This window comes from Strix uralensis, chromosome 25 (genome assembly GCF_047716275.1).
Source record: "Strix uralensis isolate ZFMK-TIS-50842 chromosome 25, bStrUra1, whole genome shotgun sequence".
In the NCBI taxonomy this organism is placed as follows: Eukaryota; Metazoa; Chordata; class Aves; order Strigiformes; family Strigidae; genus Strix; species Strix uralensis.
In genome coordinates this window covers 3,705,197-3,730,173 of record NC_133996.1, presented here as the reverse complement: position 1 = coordinate 3,730,173, position 24,977 = coordinate 3,705,197, and the positions used below count along the sequence as shown (strand labels likewise).

At 47.8% G+C, this 24,977-nt stretch overlaps 1 protein-coding gene and 4 non-coding genes across 14 annotated transcripts; all 5 read right to left on the bottom strand.

The window, feature by feature from the left end:
- Positions 1-1,027: 1,027 nt before the first annotated feature.
- TRNAU1AP (tRNA selenocysteine 1 associated protein 1) lies at positions 1,028-24,898 on the bottom strand. Of its 10 annotated transcripts, none has more exons than XM_074894187.1 (16): positions 24,723-24,898; positions 21,385-21,482; positions 20,495-20,594; positions 17,690-17,742; positions 16,963-17,094; positions 13,749-13,868; positions 12,166-12,328; positions 11,556-11,589; positions 8,002-9,823; positions 6,680-7,241; positions 5,107-5,305; positions 4,749-4,921; positions 3,468-3,537; positions 2,749-2,807; positions 1,748-1,861; positions 1,028-1,332 (listed from the first exon to the last, which is right to left on the bottom strand). In XM_074894187.1, exons 1-9 carry the CDS (start codon positions 24,747-24,749, stop codon positions 9,687-9,689), a joined length of 864 nt encoding a protein of 287 aa, XP_074750288.1. In that variant the 5' UTR covers positions 24,750-24,898; the 3' UTR covers positions 1,028-1,332; positions 1,748-1,861; positions 2,749-2,807; positions 3,468-3,537; positions 4,749-4,921; positions 5,107-5,305; positions 6,680-7,241; positions 8,002-9,686. The 10 variants fall into 10 exon arrangements, with proteins under 10 accessions (XP_074750288.1, XP_074750286.1, XP_074750285.1 ...); XM_074894185.1 differs by having other exon boundaries at positions 5,107-6,792; positions 6,877-7,241; XM_074894184.1 differs by having other exon boundaries at positions 5,107-6,792; positions 7,028-7,241.
- On the bottom strand, positions 1,463-1,533 carry LOC141954816 (small nucleolar RNA SNORD99). The gene has a single exon (XR_012632268.1). It is a non-coding gene; the product is annotated as a small nucleolar RNA SNORD99 (small nucleolar RNA).
- On the bottom strand, positions 2,592-2,710 carry LOC141954810 (small nucleolar RNA SNORA61). Its single transcript, XR_012632262.1, has one exon. It is a non-coding gene; the product is annotated as a small nucleolar RNA SNORA61 (small nucleolar RNA).
- On the bottom strand, positions 2,936-3,066 carry LOC141954809 (small nucleolar RNA SNORA44). Its single transcript, XR_012632261.1, has one exon. It is a non-coding gene; the product is annotated as a small nucleolar RNA SNORA44 (small nucleolar RNA).
- On the bottom strand, positions 3,776-3,920 carry LOC141954808 (small nucleolar RNA SNORA16B/SNORA16A family). The gene has a single exon (XR_012632260.1). It is a non-coding gene; the product is annotated as a small nucleolar RNA SNORA16B/SNORA16A family (small nucleolar RNA).
- Positions 24,899-24,977: the final 79 nt, after the last annotated feature.

The window sequence follows — 24,977 nt, the reverse complement described above, 5'->3', positions numbered from 1 at the left end:
GCTGCGCCCAGCGAGGTTCAATTCTGAGCTGGCAGGGCCAGGGACAGGTCTCCAGGCTTGTCCCCACCCCGCAGCACCTTCCCTGGGGACAGCTCTGGCCTCCCAGTCACCTGGGCTGGCAAACAAACCGTCACGGGGAGGAGGGAGAAGCCACCACCTCTGTCCTCATCCTGTCCCTGTTTGGTGTTGTCACACACCAGCTCGGTCCCGCTGCCTGGTTTTGGTGACAAGGACGGGGACAGCCAGGCTGTGGGTGTATGAACAGGCTGCTGCAGAGGGGCTGGTGGCCCCAAGGGAGTGAAAAATCCCTGGGGGACAGGGGAGTGCCCCTGGGGTCAGAGGCCCGGACAAAGGTGCTCTCTGCAAACAGCCCCTGTCACCCGCAGTGACACAGGGACTTTGCCATCACCCAGCCCTTCCCCTCGTGACTGTGCAGAGTCTGGAAAAAACAGCCCCCCCATCACAGCTCAGGGGTTGTTTTCACCCCCAATTTGTTCTCCAAAATGAGAAAAAGCTGCCTTTGTCTGGGCAGGAGCCGTTCCGTGCGCCCCCACCACTCCCCACCTGGGGAACCCCCACCCAGGGCTGGGGAGGGGGAAGCCCCGGGCGGTGGGTGCTGCACCGGCTCCGTGTCTGCAGGAGGGAACGTCCAGCTCCTGATCAATGCAGCTCTGGTGGGCAAAGGGCCCCCACATCAGCTCCCTGGGGTGGTTTAACTCTGAGGAGCACAAACTTGCAGGGAAAAATAGGTCAGACATGTTCATTTCCAGGAGGAAAAAAAAAAAAAAAAAAAGCACCTCTGAGTGGCACAGAGGGTGCCTGGAGATCCAGCCCACGCACAGAGCCCCAGAGGTGGCAGAACCTCACCCTGCAGGATTTGGAGCCTCGGGTGGGAGAAGTTGCTCAGATTTGAGGCGTTCGGCCTCACCCTGATGAGGGTCCCCCAGCACCGCCCAGCCGAGGCAGGATGCGGCTCAGCCAGCGAGGCAGCACCCCAGACCAGCACACCCCGAAGACACAGCAAGGATTTCAAGTGATTGTTGTGTTTATTCACCGGCAAAATGTTTTATATCCAGACCCTTCGCCAAGCTCTGCTCCTGAGAAAACTTCACAGAAAGGATTCTCTTCCCTTCTGTGTTTAAGCAGGAGCTTGAGCAGCACCTGGAGCGGCTGTTCCCACCTGGGGGAGCTCACGGCTTGGGAAGGAGCTCGGATCTGGCTCCGCAGAGCTCCTGCTCCTGGAGGAGAGGGCTGGGAAGGAACGAAGTCTTGCACCGCAGCACCGAGACCTCCCAGGGACTGGCTCAGCTCAGCTCCACGCTCTACTCACACCTGAAGAGGGGATAAAAAATAATCCAGCCTGAATGAAGAGCAGTTGGCCTCGGCCTTGCTTCAGGTTTCACCTGGGTTCAGGGATTCCCTGCTGTTCCCTCGCTCCGCACAGGGCAGTGGCTCTGGCTGTGCCCGGCCTCAGCCCCATATCCGCAGGATTCATCCAACTGTCTCCAAAGAAAGGAGTCATCACGGACCAGGCTGCGCTCAGAGGGCGACTGAACTCGCGCTCACAGATAATAGGCTGCCCAATTAAAAACCTTACTAATGAAGTTGATCATTCCCACCTACAAAGCACAGATTAAGGACTGGCCACTTCCAGCCCAGGCACAGTCAGCTTGAACTGGCCTCTGTCCTCCACGATTGGTGAGGTCCCACTCAAAACACCCAGCAGTTACCCCCAAAGAACACTCACGTGCTCCACGTCACAGCGTCCCCACGGTTCGGGCCTTAAGGAAAGCAAATCAAATCACTTCAACAGGGACAGGGGCTCATAAGCTCTCGGCCTTTTCCACTAAACGAGTAATTCCTGAAAAAAACAGAGCCACAGGTAAGTATCTGAAATCAGAATCATCTGGGTTGGAAAAGCCCTTGAAGCTCCTCCAGTCCAACCATGAACCTCACCCTGACCGTTCCCAACTCCACCAGATCCCTCAGCGCTGGGTCAACCCGACTCTTCAACCCCTCCAGGGATGGGGACTCCCCCCCTGCCCTGGGCAGCCCATTCCAACGCCCAACAGCCCCTTCTGCAAAGAAATCCTTCCTAAGAGCCAGTCTGACCCTGCCCTGGCGCAGCTTGAGGCCATTCCCTCTTGTCCTGCCGCTGGTTCCTTGGCTCAAGAGACTCATCCCCCCTCTCTGCACCCTCCTTTCAGGGAGTTGGAGAGGGCCATGAGGTCTCCCCTCAGCCTCCTCTTCTCCAGACTAAACCCCCCCAGTTCCCTCAGCCGCTCCCCATCAGACCTGTGCTCCAGACCCTGCACCAGCTCCGTTGCCCTTCTCTGGACACGCTCGAGTCATTCAATGGCCTTTTTGGAGTGAGGGGCCCAAAACTGAACCCACTCATCGAGGTGAGATGGGTTGCTCTACACTAGGAATCAACGCATCAAACCCAGCCCAAGCAAACCCCACCCTGCACATCTGCAGGGCACCTCTGCTCTCTCCGCCCAACGTTTATCCATTCTCTTGACCAAGGGGTTTCACTCCCACCCCAGCCTGCCTGAAGGCGCAGGGCCAGCACAGCTTGTCTTCCAACCGGCCCCTCTCAGAGCAGGACTGCACCAGCAAAGAGGCTGGAGACCAGTTTGAATTTTATTTTTCCTCCTTTTTCGACCACAAGATCGGTATGCAGATCTGATGGGAAAGGGATCTGGAGGGACAGGCCACTGAGCTCTGAGAAGGGCGTTATGTTCTCACCTTGGGTCTATCCGGCAGGCAGGCCACAGGCTGAGCGAGCTCCAAAACACGAAGCCACCCTGGAAGACACGACAACACCCCCCACCCCATCAGCGTCAGGCCGTAGACTCACACATACACATCACTGACACCCCCCACCCAGAGCTGTGAGCACCCCACAAGAAGAAACACTCCAATTGCTGAAAATACATATAGGAGGGGCGAGTGACAGCAACAGGCAAAAGAGGCCCAGCAGTCAAAGACCTTCCCGTTGCTCTGGCATGTTGTTGGAGACCTGTAGCTATTGCATGGAGCCACAGCTCTTGGATAAACATGCAGAGTCACACTGTGCTCGCCTGGCAAAGGCTGTTTCAGCTTCTGAGCGGCAGATGGAGTGAAAAAAGTGAGGCACCTGCTTTCGATCAGATTTGATTCCCAGTTCTGCCACAAGCCAGGCCCAGTGGCACTGGAGAGAGGAAGTCCCCTTATCCCACCCATACATGACGTCGACAGAGCGAGAAATAAGGGCAGTCTGCAGTTCTTAAACCCATCTGCAGGGCCTAACCCCAAACAACAGCCCTGCAGAGGATGCACAGCAGCTGGAGCAAGCACTGCTTGGGCAGCATCTGCTAGCAGGGGGCCAGGAAATCCTGCTGCTCACTGCTGTGGCCGAGGGAGGCCGGGAAGGCAACAACTGACTTCCCAGCACAAGACTCCAGAGCCTGGATCGCGCATCTCACCTGCCCAGCGCTGCCGAGCTGAGGCTGTCACATCCCCCACGCTGCGATCCCCTTCCATGCCAGGACACTGCTGGGGAAGAATAAAAAAATAGTCTTGAGCTTCAGGTAGATGACATAAGTCTTAAAACAGAAAAGCCGGGATACCCACCACCTCCCACCCACCTCTTCGTGCACCAACTCGGGCTGCAGAAGCAGGTATCTGGGGCAGCTGCTTTCACCCCCTCCCACCACCTCCACCCACAGCCAGGGCCCAGCAAGTGGCCAGCGATGCCCAGACCCTCGCCCTCAGCTCGGCATCCCCCCCCAGGCCATGTATTTTCCCGAAATGTTGCCGGACAGTTACGGAGGCTCAAACTGAGCGGCGACCGTCGAGGAAAAACCTTTCGCTCTCGGCTCCTTTTTGACTGCATCTGCCACAGCACCGAGACAGACGCAGCTTCGATAGGGCCGGGCAGGCCTGCAAGGCTCCGCCGCCCGGCAGCCGCCTCTCCCAGGGTTTTTTTAATTCAGCCCGCCGCGGAGCTCGGCCACTCACCCACCCGCGCCGGGCCCGGCCTGGGAGGGAGCAAGGCCCTCCCGCCGCAGCGCTGCCCTTCACAGCCCATCGGAGCGCCCCGAACGCCGCTGCCCGGCCGCGGAGCCTGCGGGGCGTCGCTGTGGTGGGGCCAGGCGGCGGGAAAGCCCCGGGGGAGGGCGGATGGCGGCGGATTGTCCCCGCGCCGCAGCGCCAACAGCTCCCTCACGGCCGCCATCACAGAAAGAGCGACTATACCCCCCTGGGGGCATTTTATAGGGCGGCAGCGCGGGCGCTGATTGGCTGTTGGGGCCGGCCCCGCCCGCAAAGCCTTCTGGGAATTGTAGTTCGCGCCGCCCACAGCCCCGACCCCCCCGCCATGACACCCCCCATCCCGCCATGACACCCACCCCCCGCCATGCCAACCCTCCCCAAAAGATAAGCGCGCCCCCTCCTCCGACAGCAGCAGGGAGGGCTGGAAAAACCCCACCCCCAAGCAGCAAGACCATGATTTTCACCCCCTGCTCCCCACCTTGCATTGGGGGGTGACCTGCGCTCCCCCCCGCCCCCCCCAATGAATCTCCACTCTTTGTAGCACAAATATAATTTCCCTCCTCCCCGCATCAGCTGTTGCACTTCAAAAAGGTGAAGTCAGCAGCTACATTTTTCCTACTCCTTCCCTTTTGGAAGGCGGGGGGGAACACCCCACCCCCGGGGAATGGAAGGAAAGTTTCTTGGAAACAAAAGTCTATCTGCCAAAACAATACCTCTGTCAGGTTCCTGGCTCATAATCCATAATCAGTGGAAAGGATTTAAAATGAGAACACCTGCCAATAGGTTGGAAGGGACTGCTGAAATTCCTGCAGGTAGTGATGCTGGAGCCACAGCCACTGTGAGAAATCAGGTTGAAAAGTCTGAGACTGCTTCCTGCCCCTGAGCCCTGGAGAATGAGGGAGAACAACAGTTAGTTTTTAATCTGTCCTGAGCAAAATTCACAGATGAAAACATCCACAGTGCTCAGGAATCACCCTTTCAAGCTGGTAACCCCGCAACAAACATTCCAGATCACAAACAAAATAAGCCCGGCACCCGTTTAAAGCAGAAGTCTGGAAATGAGTCCCAAACCTTGCGTGGCCAAGCTCTTCTAAAAACAGCCCTTGTCAAAGCTGCCGGGGACAGGTTACAAGCAGCTGGTCCTGTCCTCCACCTCCTTCACGGATCTTGTGGCTGCTCTGTCAAGTCACGAGGCATTCCCCAGACAGACCGGATTCTCCTTGGCACAGCGACCCGTGCAAAGGTAACCTAGAAATCTCCCTGTCAAATCCTAGGGCAGGACAGAAATTGGGAGCTCACCGTAGCAAGAAAAAACCCTCCTCAAAATTTCAAATCTTGGTAAACATCAAGTGTTTGGGAAGAGAATGTTTCAAATGCTAAGCAGGGAGAATCCCCGAGGAGCAATACTGAAAGCCAACGGATGCTCAGTCGACCTCAGCCCATCACGAGAAGATGGATGGAGATCCGAAGAGGAGCAGAGGAAATCCCACTGCATGTCTGTGGTCAGCGAAGCCCTGATGAAACCTCCCGGTATGGCTGTGAGCCTCACACCAGTCTCTTCCACAGCGCAGGACTGGGAACAAACGCTGGAAGAGGCTGCAATTCCCACCACCAGACAGGTGGGAGCAGACAACCCGCAGGGAAGTGCTCTGTGAAAAATTAGCACTAAGGAAAAGCAAATATGACTTAATGATCCAGGTGGGTTGCTGTGCCTGCAGCGCCTCAGGGATCCTGAGTGCTGGGGGGGCCAAGACAAGCCCTGGACATGTACAGCTTGTCATCTATATTGCCTTAACTGCATTATCTACCTCTGCTTTGACCCTGGAGATTCTACAGCAGAAACAGCATAATGTCATCTGAGAAAAACAGAGTGTGTACCAAGCAGTACCCCCAAACCCCTTCTTACAAAACTGACTGCATTTGATAAAATCATTTTCACTGAGAATAACTGCTAAGGAAGAAAAGCATAGAAACTTGGAAAAAAAAAGGAGATATTTTCTGAATAAATGCTCTAACCAGACAAAAAGGTAAAGCAGGCTTTTTCAGAGTGACATTTTCTGAACTAGCTCTATCAGTGCTATTGCATTTAAAATTCATACCCTATCCTGCCACTGAATTAATTTCATGTCTAAGCAAATCCCAAGTTAAATCCTGAAACTGGTGTATCCAGTATGCTTTACAAGATGCACTGGGAGATAGCAAAGCTGGAAGGTAAAAATTCCTCTCAGATCTTGTTTAGCAGAAGCTGGGGATTAGCAAACCGGTAATGAGAAACTGAGTACGCAAAGACCAGAGTCAAACATCTCTGTTCCTCAAAAGGGATTCAGAGAAATACCTAAGGGTGTTTGGTACTTCTTGGTGTGCGGGATATGAACCAGTCTCTTGAAACCGGTCCAATTAACACGAATTTTCTGTAGCCAGACACACAGAGAAAACATCATCGCCAGCCCCCGTCAGACCCCTCAACCCATACACGGGGCTGCCCTGGTACAGACCCACATTTGCTTAATGAAATGGTTTCAGACTCTTCATCCCACTGGAAGCTGGTCAGAATTTCTCACAGGCCACCCCCGATGCTTACTGTCAAGCTTTTAATTAAACACATGTTAATGGCAACAGGCCACCCCACAGCCTTGCAGCTTACGCTTTGGAAATCACCACTTCATGCCCAACAGAAGCAACGCCCACGTCTTTCCAGCTCTGCAGTTGGCTCAACATTTTTCAGTCTATGTAATTCAAACGGTAATCCAAGAGTCCCTGCAATTTAGAGTAATCTAAATTGGATCATCACATCTTCATCAAGTAACACAGTAAGAATGTTTGAGCAGTTTTTGTAATTACTAGTAAACGTTGCCTGCTGTTTCAGAATACTTCATAATCTCAGTCGCAGATTTTGATGCAATTGTCAAGGATTACATAATCCCAGTGAGCTGTGATATTATCTGCCTCGGATTTCTTGCCTTTAGCACATAAAGATAAAAGCAGAAATTACCTTACTACACGGAGTCCTCGTCTTTCATCTTGTGTTACACTAAATGGTAATTAATCAGGGCTTTTCCTGTAGCCATCCATGAGAAACAAAATCCCACACTCTGTTTAACTTGGATTCCAAAACACAAACCCTACAAAATCCAGGTGACCGGCTGTTTTGTAGCGCCACATAAAAGTCTCCTCTGTGCTTCAGATGCTGCAATAATGGCCAGGAGCTGAAAATGAACATTAAGATGAGTAAGTGATACACGGAAAAAAAAGTGCAGAGAGATTAACAGCTCAACAGAACATTGGCTGAGATTCTCACAAACAACCCCAAAAGGCTGGCTCGCACATCAAGGGACTGTGGGCCAAAGCCTCACGTCAACCTCTCTCCTAAAAGGAAATGCCTGAGCTATTTTAAGCTCTGCAGCACCAGTAAACAGGCTCCAGCAGGTAATCTTTGCTGGCCTCTCTACTCCCAAATGGTTCCCCGCGTAAGGGCCTGTGGGTCTGTATATACACGGCTCTCCTAAAAGCTCCGGGATGGTGATGGATCAGACTAATCATTACCAACTTTCTTTCTACCACAAAAAAAAAAAAAAAAAAAAAGCAGAGAGCAAAATGATTTTGCCACAGGGTTACTGGCTGTGCGGGGTGCTGCTCTGCCATCACCTGCTCCACTGTCCTTTAGAGACAGAGTTAGATGGACGTGGTTTATCCGCGCACTAGGAAATATTACACAGGACAGCAGTGCTGGCCAGCCTTTGAAAAGCAGCATAAATTTGTATCGATAAAATAAGTGTGGCTGCAGATCACCTCCTGTAGCAAATTAGAAGGGCTACATTATCAACGCTAAAATTTGGGGGGACAGGGAAAGACAGGTCCAAAAGAGGAGAATGAAGGGCATACAGGGTAGCACTGTTGCAGCACAGAAACAGAATGATTTAGAAAGCCTTTAACAGCAGAACATAAAAAAACCTTTCTTTACATCACCTCTGAAATGCCACTCTGTCGAACGGGCACTTTTCAAGAAGAGGGGCATCATCTGAGCTGACCAGCTCCATCAGATGAAAAAAACCGCTCTGCTTGCTTCCACTTCTCTGCTGCCTCTGAAACACTACCAGCACACGCAGGGAACATTGATTTCCTTAAATTCAAAGTAACTGGAGGTTAGGACACTGTTAACAGCTCACAGCACAGTCAGGTGCACAGCAGGAGGAAAAAATTCACAGCAGGTGAGAAAGCAGGGGTCCAGCAGTCCTCTAGTTCCACTCGTTCAGAAACACATTAACTCCAGGATGATGTCACCATTCCCCTCATATTCACGGTGCGTTTACCATTGCAGTTGATAAAAAGACCACAGACTGACAAATATATCATAATTATGGACACAAACAAAGGTGTAGTAGAAGTAGGCTTTATGAAAGTATTTAAATTTCGTGGCAAATCTCTGCATCAACATGGGCAGGGAGGCAACTAAATGCTTTGCAGTAGCAATTTCAGTTACCAAACTATTTCTTGGATAGACATTTATTACAGGTAGTTTATCTGTTCCTATTTCTCAAAGAGTTTAAGGCACAAAAGCCTGAAAAGGGCTTATAACATGTACATAAGTGCTATTATTTTCACTTTGACCTCTAATGCAACATAATATTAGCTTAAATATATTGCTTGTCCATCCAGCTTATACAACATCCGGTAGAAAACTGCTTTCCAGGTTAGCAACAATTTGTTGCACAATATATCGATTAGATTGCTCTGACCCGTTTTTGCTGCGAGATCTTCAGTTTCACCATATTCCCTTTGACAGGACAGTGGAAGACGCTATGAAATCTTAACATCTGAATGAGACCATCAAGGTGTGTCCACAATGAAGAAAGGCATGGTACCCAAAATAACATTGAAACAAGGTGGCTGGTAAAAGTGTTTTAAACTGCTTGACTGATGGGGAATTATTTCCTCATACACAGGTGGAGAAGCAAGCCAAACGTGCGAGAGATCACCAGGTAGAAGGCAACGGTCTGTAGTAGTTTTACAACGCTCCTTTCTGTCTTTACTCTCCAAAATGCTCTTCAGGTAGATTGCTTAAGTACACCGAGCTACAACTTGCTAGCTCAACATCACAGCTTAAGTTAGACAGAACGTAAGCTTTCATCTACACGGTTCTTTCCCTTACCCAGTCACTAGAAGGCTTTTGAGACATTTTAGTGGTATCCAACAATGATTTTTTTTAAAAATAACACATTCATGAGAGTTGGATCAAATGACTGAAGACAGTTAAATGGGCAGCAAAACAGAAAGATGGGCAGGAACCAAAATGCAAAGGGTAATTTTACTTAAAAGACCAACTTTTTTATTGTACGTTGGAGTAGAGTCTTTCCCCTGTGCCATCTCGTTGAAAGTTTATAAATTACAATTCCCAATAAGTATTAAGAGTTCATTTCAAGACAAAAGGAATAAAACTGTTGCAGTTCTAACTTTCACCATGAATAAAAGTTACCATGATGCTCCTACGATACTCGTTCTGTACAGGAAAGGCCACAGTCCTCCTGTACTTCGAGTAACAGACCTGGGTGGAGAAAGGGCCACCCCTCACTACTGCAGGATCCAGGTGCAGCGTAACAGTCCGGAGCGCACTGGCGGGCTTGTCACACAGACACAGCGCCTCAGCAACGAGGCTATAACACGGCTGGAATCTCTGACGAGACAGTGTCCAAAGGCTGCCAATGACAGTCCATCAAGGCATCGTAGAGCTCTTCACTCTGTTCCATAAACTGTTTATTTGCTTCGTGGACGTCTAACTGAGGCGTTGGATCTAAAGGAGGAAAGACAGACAAATAGGTCACGCGACATAATGGGTGAGAAAAAAACCCACACCCCGTAAACGTGTTAGTTTGATTAAAACAAACGTGGGGGGAGTCACAAAACATTCCCAGCACTTGCCCAATCACCAACCTGACTAGATTAGCCCTAGTAAATCTTTCTGCAATGGGATAAGAAATAACTACATCCAAATATGTCCCTCTTTCCAGTGGTGATTGCCCCCATAGCAGAGTCAACAGAGAGAACGCATACCTGCACCTCGCAGCCCAGTGTAGCCACTTAAACTGCCAAAGAAGGTGGGTTGGCACTAAGGCACCGGACTGCAAAGTGGAGGAGCGGAGGCGCAGGCACACGTTCCGTTCTGCTCCCTCCACTACAGGGTCAGAGTGGATGGCTGGGGACGGTAGCGTCCTACGCTGCTGCAACAAGAGTCACCAGAGCTCGTCTGCCAAAGCCTCGAACATCTCAAAGCATTTCACAGTTAGTAACCAAAAAAGTGCCAGTGACACCCAGTGAATTACGTATGAACATGTCCCCTATTTTACAGTTGGAAGAAATGTCTGTAAAGCATTTTGGAGCTGACAGCACCACAGCCAGTGCAATTCTGCCAATGCACACTTAACATTTTGCAATAATTGACTCATCGTATTTCCCCAAACCTCTTGTAGGATGTACAGCTCACCTAACAGCACCCACAATCTAAAGCTCAGGTTATCAGAGGAGCACAATCACATAGGTTGGTAAGCGACTGCCAGAGTGCAAAGCAACTGGCTGGCTGAACGGAAAAACTACAAAACACATCAGGAATAAAATGCTTGTAAAAAGGTTCAGGTTTAGCTACATCATGTAACTCATCACAGGAGAACAGAATTAAGAAAAAGGAATGATACACTGGCAATACGTGATTTCAGTTTCCTACAAATTTCAACATATTCGTTTAATCAAGGAGAAAAAGACACCCCAGAGATATTCTAAGTATAGCACTGGTGTGTTAGTTTCAGAGAAAGGAAAGCTCTCCTGTAATGCTTTTAAAAGCTGTTAAGGGCTTTCCCATTGATATCATTACTGATACCTACGGATCCTGTAAAGGATCCGACTGCTTTCTACTTTTACTGTGATTTTAAAATTTTTTTTAGAGAGAAGAGTAAGATACACTACACAGTGCATACTCACTCAACACAGAAATTTGGAACTGCCAGTATGAAATGATTTTTCCTTGCCTCAATAAATGAAAACTGCTTCCACGAATATCTAAAACCCCAATATGGTTTTGGGCCCACTTCAAGCAATGACTGCTAAAGCAAATATTTTATTAGTGTGCTAACTGATATTATTTCTTTTTAAAACTAAAAGCACAGTGAGGTATTCTGCGCTCTAAATTCCAAGATTTTACAGAAAAACAGAATATCTGCGTTTTTTTTGCAGCATACCAGAAAAAATACTAAAAAAACGATAAAAGTTTGAGTACTACAGGAGATTAAAATCTCACTGCTAGTGAAGCCAATTAGTTAAATTCTTGACAAGGTTCAGACTAGGAACAGCAACTGTAAAATAAGGATGCAATTGCGCTAGGTGATAGCGACCCACAAATTTTCTCGGGCCTCAGATTTACCCAGAGATAAAGGTATATTATACATTGAAATTACAGGGCCAATTTGAGAAAGACTATCTCTAATCAGTGCAGAACAAACAGACAACTTCAATATAGAATTTGAGAAACGTACCTTCCAATGCGTCCTCACCGACTTCTTCATACGTCTGCAAGGAAAACAAAACCCTTAGGACAGCAGGTATTTATCTTTTCTTTCACGAACATCACCTGTTGATTACCCCTGTCATATACCGATTTTTATACCTGATTACAACAGAAGTTTTCAGACATAAGCCCCGTGTTCTACTCCCAACAGACTCCACAGGGGAGATCCCACACTAAACTTGTAACAGAGGCAGCAGTTCTTGAAATTCCTGTGGTGAAGCCGGGTGGCTGTCCCGATCTGCTCTATCCTCTAAAGCAAGGCTTGTGAAGGATGCCAGAAGGCAGTCGTAGCACTGCCTGTCCAACTGCCCATATCCAGAGAACCCTTCTACCACGACAACCGTATTACGAGACCCTTTGTGTCCTCCAGACTTTTTCACCCCTCCAGTCCCAGCAATACCCCCCACATAAGGCAACAGTACACACCAGGGTCTGCTAAACAGTTTTACTTCCTTATCAAGCAGCTATATTAAGACCCCAGAGCTTGAAGATAACACGTGCCCATCACCATTTTGTAAGCTACGTCGTGTTTCTGTGCTGACCGATCACTGAAGAGCGAGGGTGTCGCGCTGTCCTACCTGCATTGTGCTCTGCGTGTATCCGTACTGGGGATAGCTGTAGCTGTAACTGCCTGTGTTCTGGTCATAGCCCCACTGGGCATAGTAGTTGTGATATTGTTGGTAATATTGGTTATAATTATAGTTGTACATCTGATTGTACTCCATTGGTTTCACACGATTACTTAAAAAAATAAAGCAGGCATAAGTTGCAAATAATGCGGAACAATCATGAAAAAAAAGCAGTGAAATAGCTTAAGATACAATATGGCACATAGAGAAGGCTTAGTCTAACATGCAAACTTCAGTCTTTAAAATATATTCACTATTTACTGCAGCAGTATTTATCATTTGCATACATTTGCAGAAAGAAAGAAGTGGTTTAAATTTAATGCCCTTTCCTGTATTCATATTAATCTTCATCAATAAACATTGCTTTCATTCTTTATGAGTTAATTTAGTATCACTTCCTGACTTTGGGAAGGGAAGAGTTCAGGACTATGAGCCTCAGTTTAGAATAATCCTGAACCATGATCCAGATTCTTGAGTCCCTTTTTCCTTCTGATAAATAGGATGAAGTTAAATACTCTGCAGCTTCCTGAGACAAGGCACTGAGCCTTGCTTTACATGAAGAGTTAAAGACTTAGAGCCTTGCAAAAGAACTGGGGTTTTCTTTAGTAAGAATGGACAAAAACCTCTCCCTCCTGCCACTATCGCACCGAAGCCTCTGCAATGACTGGTTGTCCCCATTCCCACCAAACTGGGTGATCTTCAATGGACAGAGTTGGAAGAGCTCATGAGGTAAAAAGGACTACAAGTGACTAAAAAAATAAATAGCCCGTGAGCTGACTAAAATTTGCATTCCCAAGGAACTGGGAATCTGATTATCAAGATTTGAAATAATGAGATGACAAATATTGTTTGAAAATGAAAATACGTCACACAAAGCTATGTCTAATGATGAAATTAGTGAGAAGTAGGAAGAAGGAAACATCAAGCTTCTCACCACGATACACCCCCTTTTTCTGCTTTTCTCTTCCTTATCCCCCCAAGACTTCTGAGGTCACTGAAAATCTAAATATTATTCAAATAGGGAGCAATTACTATTATTCGTATTACCCTAGTGCTACGAGCCCCAAGTCAGACCAGGATCTCATTGTATCAGGTTCTGAACAAACACAGAAAAAAAAGTTAATCCCTGCCCCAAAAGACTTATATTTAGTAGACATTATAAAAGAATTAGCAAGGTAATTGAGCTTTGCTATCCAGAAATCAATAAACAGACTTAGACTATTTCAATTTAATGCAAAGGAACATATACTTTAAAAAATAATCATATTTAAATACAGTGTGTGTACAGGTGTGTGTATTTAATAATGTATACAATTAAAAACAGTGTAAAATGCTTAGTCTTGACCTAATGCTATAATTCTTTTGAATTCCTGTGCATTCTGATACACTAGCTACTTAACTATATTCTTGGGTATTCCTTCACTTTGTGATGGAAACATCAATGTACCCAAACCACTAAAAGACATTTAACAATACACGTGATTTCACATCACAGCGCTCTTATATAAACGTCTGGCTGCTCTTATACTCACGCTTTTGGTATAGCCACACTCAAGCGTACAGGTTTAGAGCCCAACCCCACAGCTCCTTGACACTCCGTCAGCGCTCTTTTCTGTTCCAGTTCATCCGTGAATTTCACGAACCCGTAACCTCTGCAGAGATACAGAATAACTCATAGAAAACAAAAAAGCCATGCCGCTTTAAAAAAAAATATTTACAGCCAAGTCAAAATTGGGTTTGAAAAACACAACAACCGAAACACTTTCGCTAAGGCTCTCGCTGCTCTTAGCAGAGATTAAATGATTCCAGTTGCTTTTGCAAAAGGCTTGAAACCGAACGTCCAAGCTTTGGCAGGGCTTGCAAGGGCTTCACAAAAGTAAAGTACATCTTGTGCCAGTGGATTCTGGGGAAGTGAGTTGACGCTTGTGTCGAAATGCACCGACAGTAGCAAAGCCTCAAATCTATACTGGGAGGATACAGATTATCTAAACAGTTGCAAGTCAGCACAAGATTGACAAGACATAGGCACTGTTTATATCCATAACTGCCCCTCTGGGAAGGAAAAACATTGTTTTTCTGTAGGATTGACTGAGATACTCTTTCCACTGACGTCCTTTTTTCAACAGGAAAATATTCCAACAGGCTTTCTGCCATTCCTAGCAACGGCGCGGCCCCATCAGCCTTCTCAACAGTGGACCTGAAAACGAACTCTTAGCGTCAAGCTGCTAAAACCTGCTCTGAGAGCACAACTCGAACAGGGATAGCACACAGCCAGCAAGCCCTCGACTCCGTAGCAAGCCTTTACTGCTAGCAGCGCTGTACGTCAGCCAGCCGGAAAATACGAATTCCCCTTCAGCCCCAAAGGTCCTTTGCGTGGGATTCTGATGCTGTAGTGAGTCAGATGCAACGCAACAGCATCCAAGAGGGCAGTGCCAGGATCCCAAGATGGGATGGGCTGCCTCACGCAGCAGAAAGATCAAAGACCTAGGTGTGGGAGGGAGAGAGGAATCCATCTAGGCGAAGGAAGGAGTTGGGGAGGGAAAGGGCTTGTCTACCTGGGGAAAAGAACGAGCCATAAGCAAGGGTGTAAATTTACAGCAGATTATCTATTCTGTGGGAACTCTTAAACACCAGGTAACACACTATTTTGAAAGTGGCATCACCTAGTACTTGTAGTAGGTCCGCACTGGAAGCTATTACAGAGCAGTTTGTGCCCCATAAGATGCAGTATCTTGCATAGCAAGCTATACACACAAGTCCAAATATCTATTTTTATACATACATGCATGTATGTATGTGTACTCCTCACATACAAAAGACCAAATCAAAGCTCAGCTTTATCTATATACAAACCGGAGAATTAAGCAAGAGCAGAACTCTACATGGGTACACGTTCTGTTTAACTTGCCCTCTGCAAAAGGACTATGGCAAATTAAACCAGTGCAAGTCAACTTTTAAATCAGTTTAAGTCAGTTTTAGGTGTTTGCACACAAAAGTGTGTAAGTTTCTAAGCTGCTACAAAGATTTCTCCAGCCTTTCGGATGGGACCAGGAGTAAGTGAAACCGGGAATATTGGCAGTTCCAAAATAGAGATGGACAGATAAAGAGTTGCACATAGTGTATAGGAATAGATGCTGGGTGCAGCAAGGGAGACAGTGATTGTCCCAACTTTTTCAGACACTCATTTTTTTCACATCAATGGCTAAACCAGATTTTAGTACAGAAGAAAACCCACCACTACATCGTTTCTTTGTGGCCAGGACCTCCCTGGCAGACATTCTGTCCTGTCCCTGCAGTTAGGAGAAGCCCCCCAGCCTGCTCCCGCAGCAGAAAACAAAGAAGGAGGCACAGCACTACAGCATCAGGCTCCAAGCTCCTCTCTTGCCTGGACAAGAGGTGCTGGGAGGAGGCCTTCCTGATCTACCAGCCCTGGCTGGAAGGGCCAGGGCTTCACCAGGCACGTCCACAAGCCCCAACTTCCTCTCTCGCATCACACTAACATTTGCAGTCGCCTCAGCTTTGAGTAACTACACAAGTCACAACAAAGCCCCTGGCAGCAACACCCTGGCACTGCTAGGAGAGACAGCTGTGCTCTTCCCAGCCGCAGGACTTTAAGTCCCTGCTCCATCCCCACTTCCCAAGCTACCACAGATTCCCTTTCCCTGAGGTCTGCACTTACGAACAGTTCCCAGAACCCAACAAATGGCCTAACCTGCATCACCCAACACCTATTTTGAGGGCAGAGACTGAAGCAGGTGCAGCAAAACAAGAGCTGCTGGGTTTACACCTCTGAGGAGGAGGAGACACCCAGAGCCCACCCCGGCAGTGTTGGTCTCAGGTGAGGTGGCAGTAACAGCATGAGCAGTTGACAGCCAGAGAGTGACAGAGCAGCTCTGCAAGAGGTTCAGGTTGCACGTGAAGAAGAACTTCATTACTAGGGAGCTCTGGAACAGGCTGCCCAGACAGGTTGTATTATCTCCATCCTGGGAGGTTCTCCTGGCCTGGATAATTCATGGCTGACCTGATCTAGTGTTGGCCAGTCCTGCTCAGAGCGGGAAGTTGGACCAGAGACCTCCAGAGGTTCCTTCAAACCAACATGTCAAAGACTGAGAAAACTTCTGTGAGAAAGAGATCTACAGCCATATTCTAAGTCTTATCACAACATTCTGTTCTGAAGCCACATTCTGTTTTGAAAACAAGGATGCTCACCAACTGGTCCCTCTTCTAGGAAAATACTGTTTCATTTTCTGCTGTTTAGGAAATGTTTTAATAACGTTAAGAAATTTGACTTTTTGACATCTGTTTTTGGCAAGACATTTCCAGTAAAGATGAACAAGGTAGCTACTAAGTACCTGAAAATGAATCATAGCTTTGCTCTACCCTATTTGAAACAAAAAGCTGTAAAGCTTTCACAGGAATACACACTCGATAGCCTAAAGACTGTAAAAGCACAAATCCATCTGAGAGTCCAGGAAGACAGTGTTTACTTGGACATTTTTCAGCATTTTCAAAAGTGCAATAACATACTGCCAACACACAAAGGGCATCATACTGACAGAGGAGTGACGATACGCTGTGGTGACTATCAAAACCCAAGCATACTGTAGACTGAGTGTCCAAGAACACTGCATGTTAAGATTACTAAAATCTAAGCTGATAGAACTATTTTTTTTCCCCTTGTTGCATTATGTCTATCCTGTTGCTGCATGTGAAGTGAAAGAAAAGAATGAACAAAAGGTGACTTACTTGGATACTCCTGCCTGGTCCAAAACAACTTTTCCACCTCTACACGATGGATAAACTTTAACAAAAAATTCATATAACATGCCATCATCCACATCAGGAGTCAAGTCTCCCACAAATAGTGAATATTCTGGACTAAAAAAATCAAAAGAAAACTTCTTAAGTACAATCACAGAGAAAAAGAGGCACGCTGAGTGACAGCTAACATTTAGCCTAAACATTTAACTTTAGAGAAAAGTGGTATTAAAAGACCATTTCATGGATACTTTAAAGTGTCACCAGTTAAGTTGCTTAGGCAACTCAAAGTTTTATTGACACTGCTTTTTCAAGTTAATTCAAGCAGCACAACCAATCTACTCAATACTGCTTTTTATTTAAAGATAATTTCACTGCTTATTTCTCACAGAATATCTCTGGATTTCAAACATGGCAAGAAAACATTAATGTCTCATTTATAGATCTGCATTTCCAATATATTGATTTAAATGATAATATACAAATGAGATACTTTGATGCTACAAAGTTTAAATACCTTAAAAGACACTCCTGACAAATCTGCTGGGCCACACAAAAGGCAAAGCATAAAACCAACAGGCAGTCTAAGTTATCCTCCCTCTGCTGAAGACTGGCAATGAACTTGTGGGTTTACATATTTTGAATACTCTTTGCAAGGCAATTGATAAAGAGACATTAAGCAGGCAAAACTAATATTTAAATATTGAGCATTTACCTGTTATCAGGCTGTTTTCCATACGTTGCATAATTCAATTTAAACCGCTTTGCCTGAAACAAGGCAAAAATGAATCCATACATTCAAATGTTCTCATGTGAATCCCAACAATTCAGAAAAAATACGATAAGCTGATTTTACACAACTTTCTTAATGCTGACAGATGTTCAATGGCATCAGGCCAGCCACTTAAGGTATCAAGGACAACACTTTTATTTGACATACAGCTATAATAATGAAAATCAGCAAAGAACCTGTACCAAGAGGTTTGGCTTATCTTTATTTCACCAGTTTATAAAACTAGTGAGAGACAGGTGAAGCTTACATAGCACCAAATTTTTGTACAGGAAAACAAATTTTTGTACAGGAAAATTTTGACAGGAAAACAGAGGTACTAACAACAAATATTAAATGACTTCTAATTTTAAGGTCTTAAAATGAAATGACAGCACAGAACATTGGACATTTGTGATTTACACGAATACTGGCAGACCAGAATCCGCCCCACTGGAAAATGGAAACAATTCCTGAGTCTGAAAGTACAGCTAAATACTTTGCTCTGAATGATGTGCTCATTAGTAAGATCCAAAATTAAGGTTTTTTGGAAAGAATTACCTGTCATTGGACACTGGAGGCCTCCCTAAACTTTGCAGCTGATTTTATTTTTTAAACAAGTTTCCCAGGAGCCTAAATTTGTGCCCACTGGCACATCTGGAACTCCCCACCCCCCCATCCTACCAGGGTTCAGCAACTTGGGCCCAACTCACATGTAAGTCTAGACCAAGATCTAAGGAGCAGGTGATCTGCCTCAAAATGCCGAGGGTCTCAAACCCACGGGCATTCTTATACGGTGCTTAGCACACCATGACCCACGCAGGCTCACCGCAGAGGGCGATGGTAATGGCTATTTTCTTCCGAGGCATGTCTGACAGAGGAAGAAGCCCAGGGTTGCACTCCTTTGCAAGAACACTGGTATCCAAACTCACCCAGACAGTGTAAGACCTAAGCTGGATTCCCTCGTCAGCTTGAGGGGCTTCAAAACCAATTTTCTATTACCCAACAGGCTTCCAAAGCAGATATCCCTCTGCACTATACAGTGGCATAGCAAGAATTTGAAAAGGCAAAAGCAAGCCCATAACCTAGAGATCAGGACATTTGTTCCGTATAGAGGAGAGCCTAGTGTGCTCCTGTACCTCGTATGATGTATTTTCTTCCCTCAAAGATAGTGTAAATAATTCTTGGGAAATAGAGCAAAGACTTAACTCTAGGCTATAATCATGTTCCTTGCATGCTTGTGTTCACTGTGGTACACAACTCTTTCTGCAGACCATTTACAAGCTAACACAAAATTTAGATTCTGCTTTGAAGCACTTTCATCTTTTTTTGGATCTCACTCTTCACTGCAATGTTTTGGGTTTAAAATCAATGAGAGAGCTGAGAGTGCTTCCACTCAAATGGGAACTGGGGACACTAATTCTCTAAAACAGAGACAGCAACAGCACCACGGCTCTCTGTTATTCCTGTGGCTGATTCAGTATTTAAAAATAAATAAAAGAGTAAGCCACGCTCAGTTTTCTGTAAACAAGAGAAAAAGTATCTAACTGCAAGAGATGAGCTGGACAGTTGCCTGCTGAGCGCACTGATTTAGGCTGCCTACACTGGATCTCTGTCTGACATCTGTAATTCCCTCCGTGTGTTACGTAAACCATCCCTCTACACAACACTGCAGTTTGAATTAAACTGTGCATAAAGACGGGTATTCCCGAAACCAAACTTCAATTATTATATTACTCCTCGCCAGAGCTGCTCTCTTTCTCTAGTGACTGCAGAAGGCCCCTAGGAAGATTAGTTTCCCTTAATCATGGGCTCTGATTTGCATATTAAACAGGACAGGTGAACAGATACCTCCGGGCCTCTCACCTACCCCTTTTCACGGGGACGCCGTCCTCTCAAGAAGGTTGACCAAACAGTTCAACCTGAGCCTCCCAGTTTCCTACTCGGGGTGTTAACTACACCGAGATAGGCATCAATTTACCTTCCACCTCTGTAACTGAGGTGATTCTAGAGCTGCTTTATGACCCAGTCATCCCAGCGACTGCAGCCAACTTCTGTGGGTACAACGGACAGCTGTGTCAGCCGTCCCATTTTAATCTACTACACATTTGAGTCAACATCCTAAAATTAGCCTCTCTGACAACTATTCCTCCTCTTCTTCCTAACTACCTAGCTTTTATGTATCCGAGACATTTGTTAGGTATTGCAATTATACAATGGTCTAGCTCATTCCCCACTGTAAATAGGTTTGAATAACTTCTGTTTGCTAAGGGCCAAGAACAATGCAAGGCTTAAAAGTCATGTTTCTCTCACAAATCAAAGTTACTCAAAACTCAGTGCAAACTTGCAAGTTCCCCTTGTACATATGTAACAACATACACCCTGTAACAAATTAATACGGAACTACAAAAGGAGAGAGACAGAAGGACTGAGGTAGGTATACTCAATCTATGTTTTCCTTGCTCTTCTCTGGTTTCTCATTAGTCCAAATTTGGTAATAGTAGAAAGGCTCAGAAATAAAAAAACACACCACAGCTTTTCTATACCTGGATTTTATCCAGACACACAGAAATTCACATAGAAATTAGTGGTTTTTTCAGCAATTTTCTGAGTAAGAGCATTAACAGTTTTATGTTCATTAAAGAAAAGAAAAATCCCAGTTTGCTAACTACTGAATTTGTCTGTAGTCATATAAAATGTACCTATTCCTTCCCAATTTTGGTTTCCAACTGGCTGATTTAATTTACTTACCGGTGTAGCACCAGGAAGCGGTTTTCCATTGATTTTGTGTAAACATTTCTCTGCAGTAGCTAGATCTGCAAATTCTACAAAGCAATAGCCTGCTGGAATTCTGAACATACGACACAGGAGAGGAGAGAGAAAGATTTCAGACTTGAAACACATTTGAGGAGGAATGTTACATTTTTAGATAACTGGTAGGAAATTTGCTATAGTTGCAATACTTAGAACAATTTTTTTTTTCAAATTATAAACATTAGCTACAAAAAGAAGCTATTAAAGGAATCTTGGATCACAAGTAAAGTGATAGCCCCTACTTACCAGTAAGTCACGTCAACATAAGCACATCGAAAATAGTTTTGCTCACAATTAGTTTACTTCCTACTTTCATTGACTATAAATTTTCCCACCGAAGTCTAAACAATTGAAAGCTGAAATTACAACATTTACAAGAATATGAAAATACTTTATTCTATGTACAGTCACTCACTTTATTCCAAATGAACTCAAAAGGTTCTCATATTGCTCTTTCTAAGTCAGACTTCCCGCTCCTGCCAGCATCACGTAGCTGTACTAGTGCAACGATTAACACAGAAAAGTCACTGAAGCCTTCAGCCCAGGAACTGGAATTCCCAGAGGGAGCGAATGGCACACACAGGCCGCTCTGAATGAGTGCTGAGGCACTGCAGGATGAGGGCCAAGCCTTGGTTTGTTGGTGGGGCGGTCGAAGAGCCAGCAACTGTCCTCGCCATTGCTGTCATCAATACACCCATATTGTTGGCAGCAATGGCGAGAAGCTCAAAGGGAAAACCTCTCATACGGACAGCGACGCCATGCAGAGGGCAAACAGCTCAATGCAAACACACCGGTAGAACAAACTGAGAACAAGCATAAACAGTTACCCTGTCAACCTGTTTCGAATGATTTTTACACTCAGTACAAGCTCTCCCATGGTGGCAAAGGCTCTTGAAACAAAGTTTTCATCCATATATGGCTCCAGCTATAAAAGCAAAAAAAGAAGTTAGACCAGGGCATCTACAAAAAGGAGAATATATGTGTCAATGTCACCCTAAGCAGTTAAAACATTATTGAGAAGTATTTTACCCTTACACTTCAAAAAGAAGACTCATTTAAGAGGGTCGATGCCACTCAAAACCAGCAGGCATGCATGAACCAGGCTCAACAGTCTGCAAAGTGGAACCCAAGAGACAGCATGAATTTCAGAGAACAGGGAGCTTTCACAGAAGGACAAAAGCCACTCAGAAACATACAGCAACAAACTGAGCGTTCACTACACGGAGCAGGGGCTAAGGAGACGGCCGGCTCCTTCTCTGTATGCGAACGGCGGTCGGGCCAGCGCTATCGATACACCGGCACAGCACAGCCCGGGGTGCTGTGAGGAACGGGCGGCACGTGTCAGGTAACACAGCCCCCACCGGGCTGGGCCGGGGGTTTGCAGAGCCGTGTCTACCTCGCATAACCGTGGAGATACGCAGGGCAGCACCGGGAGGGGAGACCTCTAATCGCGTCCCACCGTAGGTCTGCGCTTTGTCCTGCACGCGGGTGCACCGACCGTGTTTATGTCGTAGGGGAGAGGGTGGCACTGTGTGTGTCGGAGCGTGTGTGATGTGCAGGGCAGTGGCACTGTGAGTGAGCACGCTGGAGGGCAGGTGTCTGTACGGCGTGACTGAAAAGTATGGAGTGGCACTGCAGTTAGGACCAAATGTATGATGAAGGGGCTGAGGGAAAAGGATGCCTCTGTGTGTAACAGAAAATGACAAGTTTTGTGCAACACGGGGAGCGCCGCATGTGACAGCTAACACAAGGCTGGGCTGTGGGGTAACACACGTAGCTCCGTATAGATAAGTATCTACCTGTGTAAGACAGATGGCCTCGTGGTAGCTGACAGCCCTCGAGCGCGTTCGTGTGTCTGCCAGGTACCAGGTGGCTCCGTCACTTGTGCGCGTGACAGAACGTGCAGACTCTGGCAGTATCTGATAGTGAGCGACCGTATTGCACTCACACGTGCAAAAGGTGGCAGGTGCCCTGCGGAGGTGTGAGTGTAAAGCAGAAACAACTCCGTTACATGGGCCAGAAGCAGGAGGCAGCACTACTCTGTACAGACGTGCCACGCAGAGGGTGATCCTGTGGTGTGTGCGCACAGGAGAGCCAGACTCATAAAGGCAACAGGTGACTGCTGCTTGGACGTGTGTTTCAAAGAGCTGTGGCCTGCTTGTGAGAGAGGTGACCGAAAAGGATGGCCTTATGGTGGAGAGGTGGTAGATAACCCTCTGTGCGGGGAAAAGGAGACAGCAGACTCCGTGGAGTCTGCCTTCGTAAGTGGCAGGCTGTGGAAGACTCCCTGACGTGCCAGCGTGTGTGTGCAATGCAACGGCAAGCCCGGTGTGTGTGAGTGTGTGTATGAGAGAAGCACCCAGTGGGATCCTCAGTGTTGGGCTGTGTGTACACACACACCTGAGAGAGTCTGAGGAAGACTACAGGGTGCATGGGTGTGTGTGCGAGCAGGGCTATGCGATATGCTGGTGTGAGTCTGTAAGAAAGAAAGATGTGCGTGTTAGGGTTAGACGTGCGTGCAAGTAACGGGCATTGTGGAAATTGTGATGTGCTGGTGTAACTGCATGTGCCTATCTGTACGTATATGCAGCTGTAGGCAAGCACGTGGCACTACGATACAGTGGTGGGATTGTGTATGTGACTGTAGAAGCAGCAGACAGCGCAGACAGTACAGCACAACATGAACACAAACAGGCGTGTGTGTGGGTGGCAAAGCACTACAACACGCTGGGTGTGAGTACACATACGTGAGCGTGTATGAAAGTGTGTGTGTACAGTGGCAAGCGGTGAGGGACACAGGTGTGTGAGTATGAGGGTGTATGCAGCGTGGGTGAAGGGCAGACAACAAGGGACACTGTGGGGTGTGCATCACTCTGTGAGTGTGCCCACAGCGTGCTTGTGAGCAGCTGGAGAGGGACACCCTAGGGTGAAGGAGCATCTGTGAGTGTGAGCGTGCTGCCAGGTGCACGTGCAGGCAGGAATGAGGGAGATACTGGGGAGTGTAAGCACTTAGAGTGAGTGCAAATAAGCATAAGTGCCTATAAGTGTGAGCACAAGCGTGTGAGCCCAGCAGCACGAGTGCGAGCGTGAGTGTGCAAGCGCCTCAGAGTGTATCGCCGTGAGCAGGTCAGTGCCTACAAGCACATGAACACATACACCAGCACATAAATCCTAGAAGCATGCAAGTGTACGGGCTTGTGGGTGTGTGAGTGAGTGTGTAAGTGCCTAATACAGCATGAGCACAAAGGTGTGAGAACACATCAGCGCCCACGAGTGTGTCTGCCCACCAGCGTGAGCACAGACAGCATGGGACACTGGTGTAAGTGCCACAAGCGTGTCTGTGACGCCGGCTGCGGGCAGGCAACAAGGGTCACTCTGGGGGGTGTGTGTGTGTCTAACTGTGTCTGTGAGTGTGTAACTCCTCACAAACATGCCTGCCAGGCTGAGTTAGCACCTCTGAGTGTGTGCTTGTGTGTCAGCCTGGGTGAGTGTGTGTGTCAGCCTGCCAGCATGCACAGGAGCGTGTCCGTGATAGCATCAGTCAGTTCGGGAGTTTATGTGTGTGTCAGAGTGTGTGAGGGCCTGTGAGGCTGTGTCAGTGCGTGAGGGTGTCGGTGTGAGGGTGCCAGTCAGTCGGTGTGAGGGTGGCTGTCGGTGTGAGGGTGTCAGTCGGTGTGAGGGTGTCAGTCGGTGTGAGGGTGTCAGTCGGTCGGTGTGAGGGTGTCAGTCCGTGTGAGGGTGGCTGTTGGTGTGAGGGTGACTGTCGGTGTGAGGGTGTCAGTCGTGTGAGGGTGTCAGTCCATGTGAGGGTGTCAGTCCGTGTGAGGGTGGCTGTTGGTGTGAGGGTGGCTGTCGGTGTGAGGGTGTCAGTCCGTGTGAGGGTGGCTGTTGGTGTGAGGGTGTCAGTAGGTGTGAGGGTGTCAGTAGGTGTGAGGGTGGCTGTCGGTGTGAGGGTGTCAGTAGGTGTGAGGGTGTCAGTAGGTGTGAGGGTGGCTGTCGGTGTGAGGGTGGCTGTCGGTGTGAGGGTGGCTGTCAGTCAGCGCGCCCCAGCCCGCCGTCGCCCCGGGGCCGGCCGCCCCGGCCGCTGCTCTCCCGCCTCCCGCCGGCCAGGCCGCCCCGCTGCCCGCCTCACAAAGCCCCGCGCGGGTCCCGGCCGGACACTCACGTCCCCCATCCACAGGCTGGCGGCCATGCTGCTCCCGCAGGCCCCGGGGCGGGTTCAGCGGGGCCGCGACTTTCGCCTCCCGGCTCGGTCCCGGCTCGGCCCCGCCGCTGCCGCCGCCGGCGCCGCCTCACGCCGAGCCCGCGGCCCGCTCCGCAGCCGCGCTGCCCCGCCGCCTCCTCCGCGGCGCCCGGCGGGCGGAGAGAGCGGCGCCCCCGCCGCCACGGGCGCCCCGGCCCGCGGCAGCGCCCCCTGGCG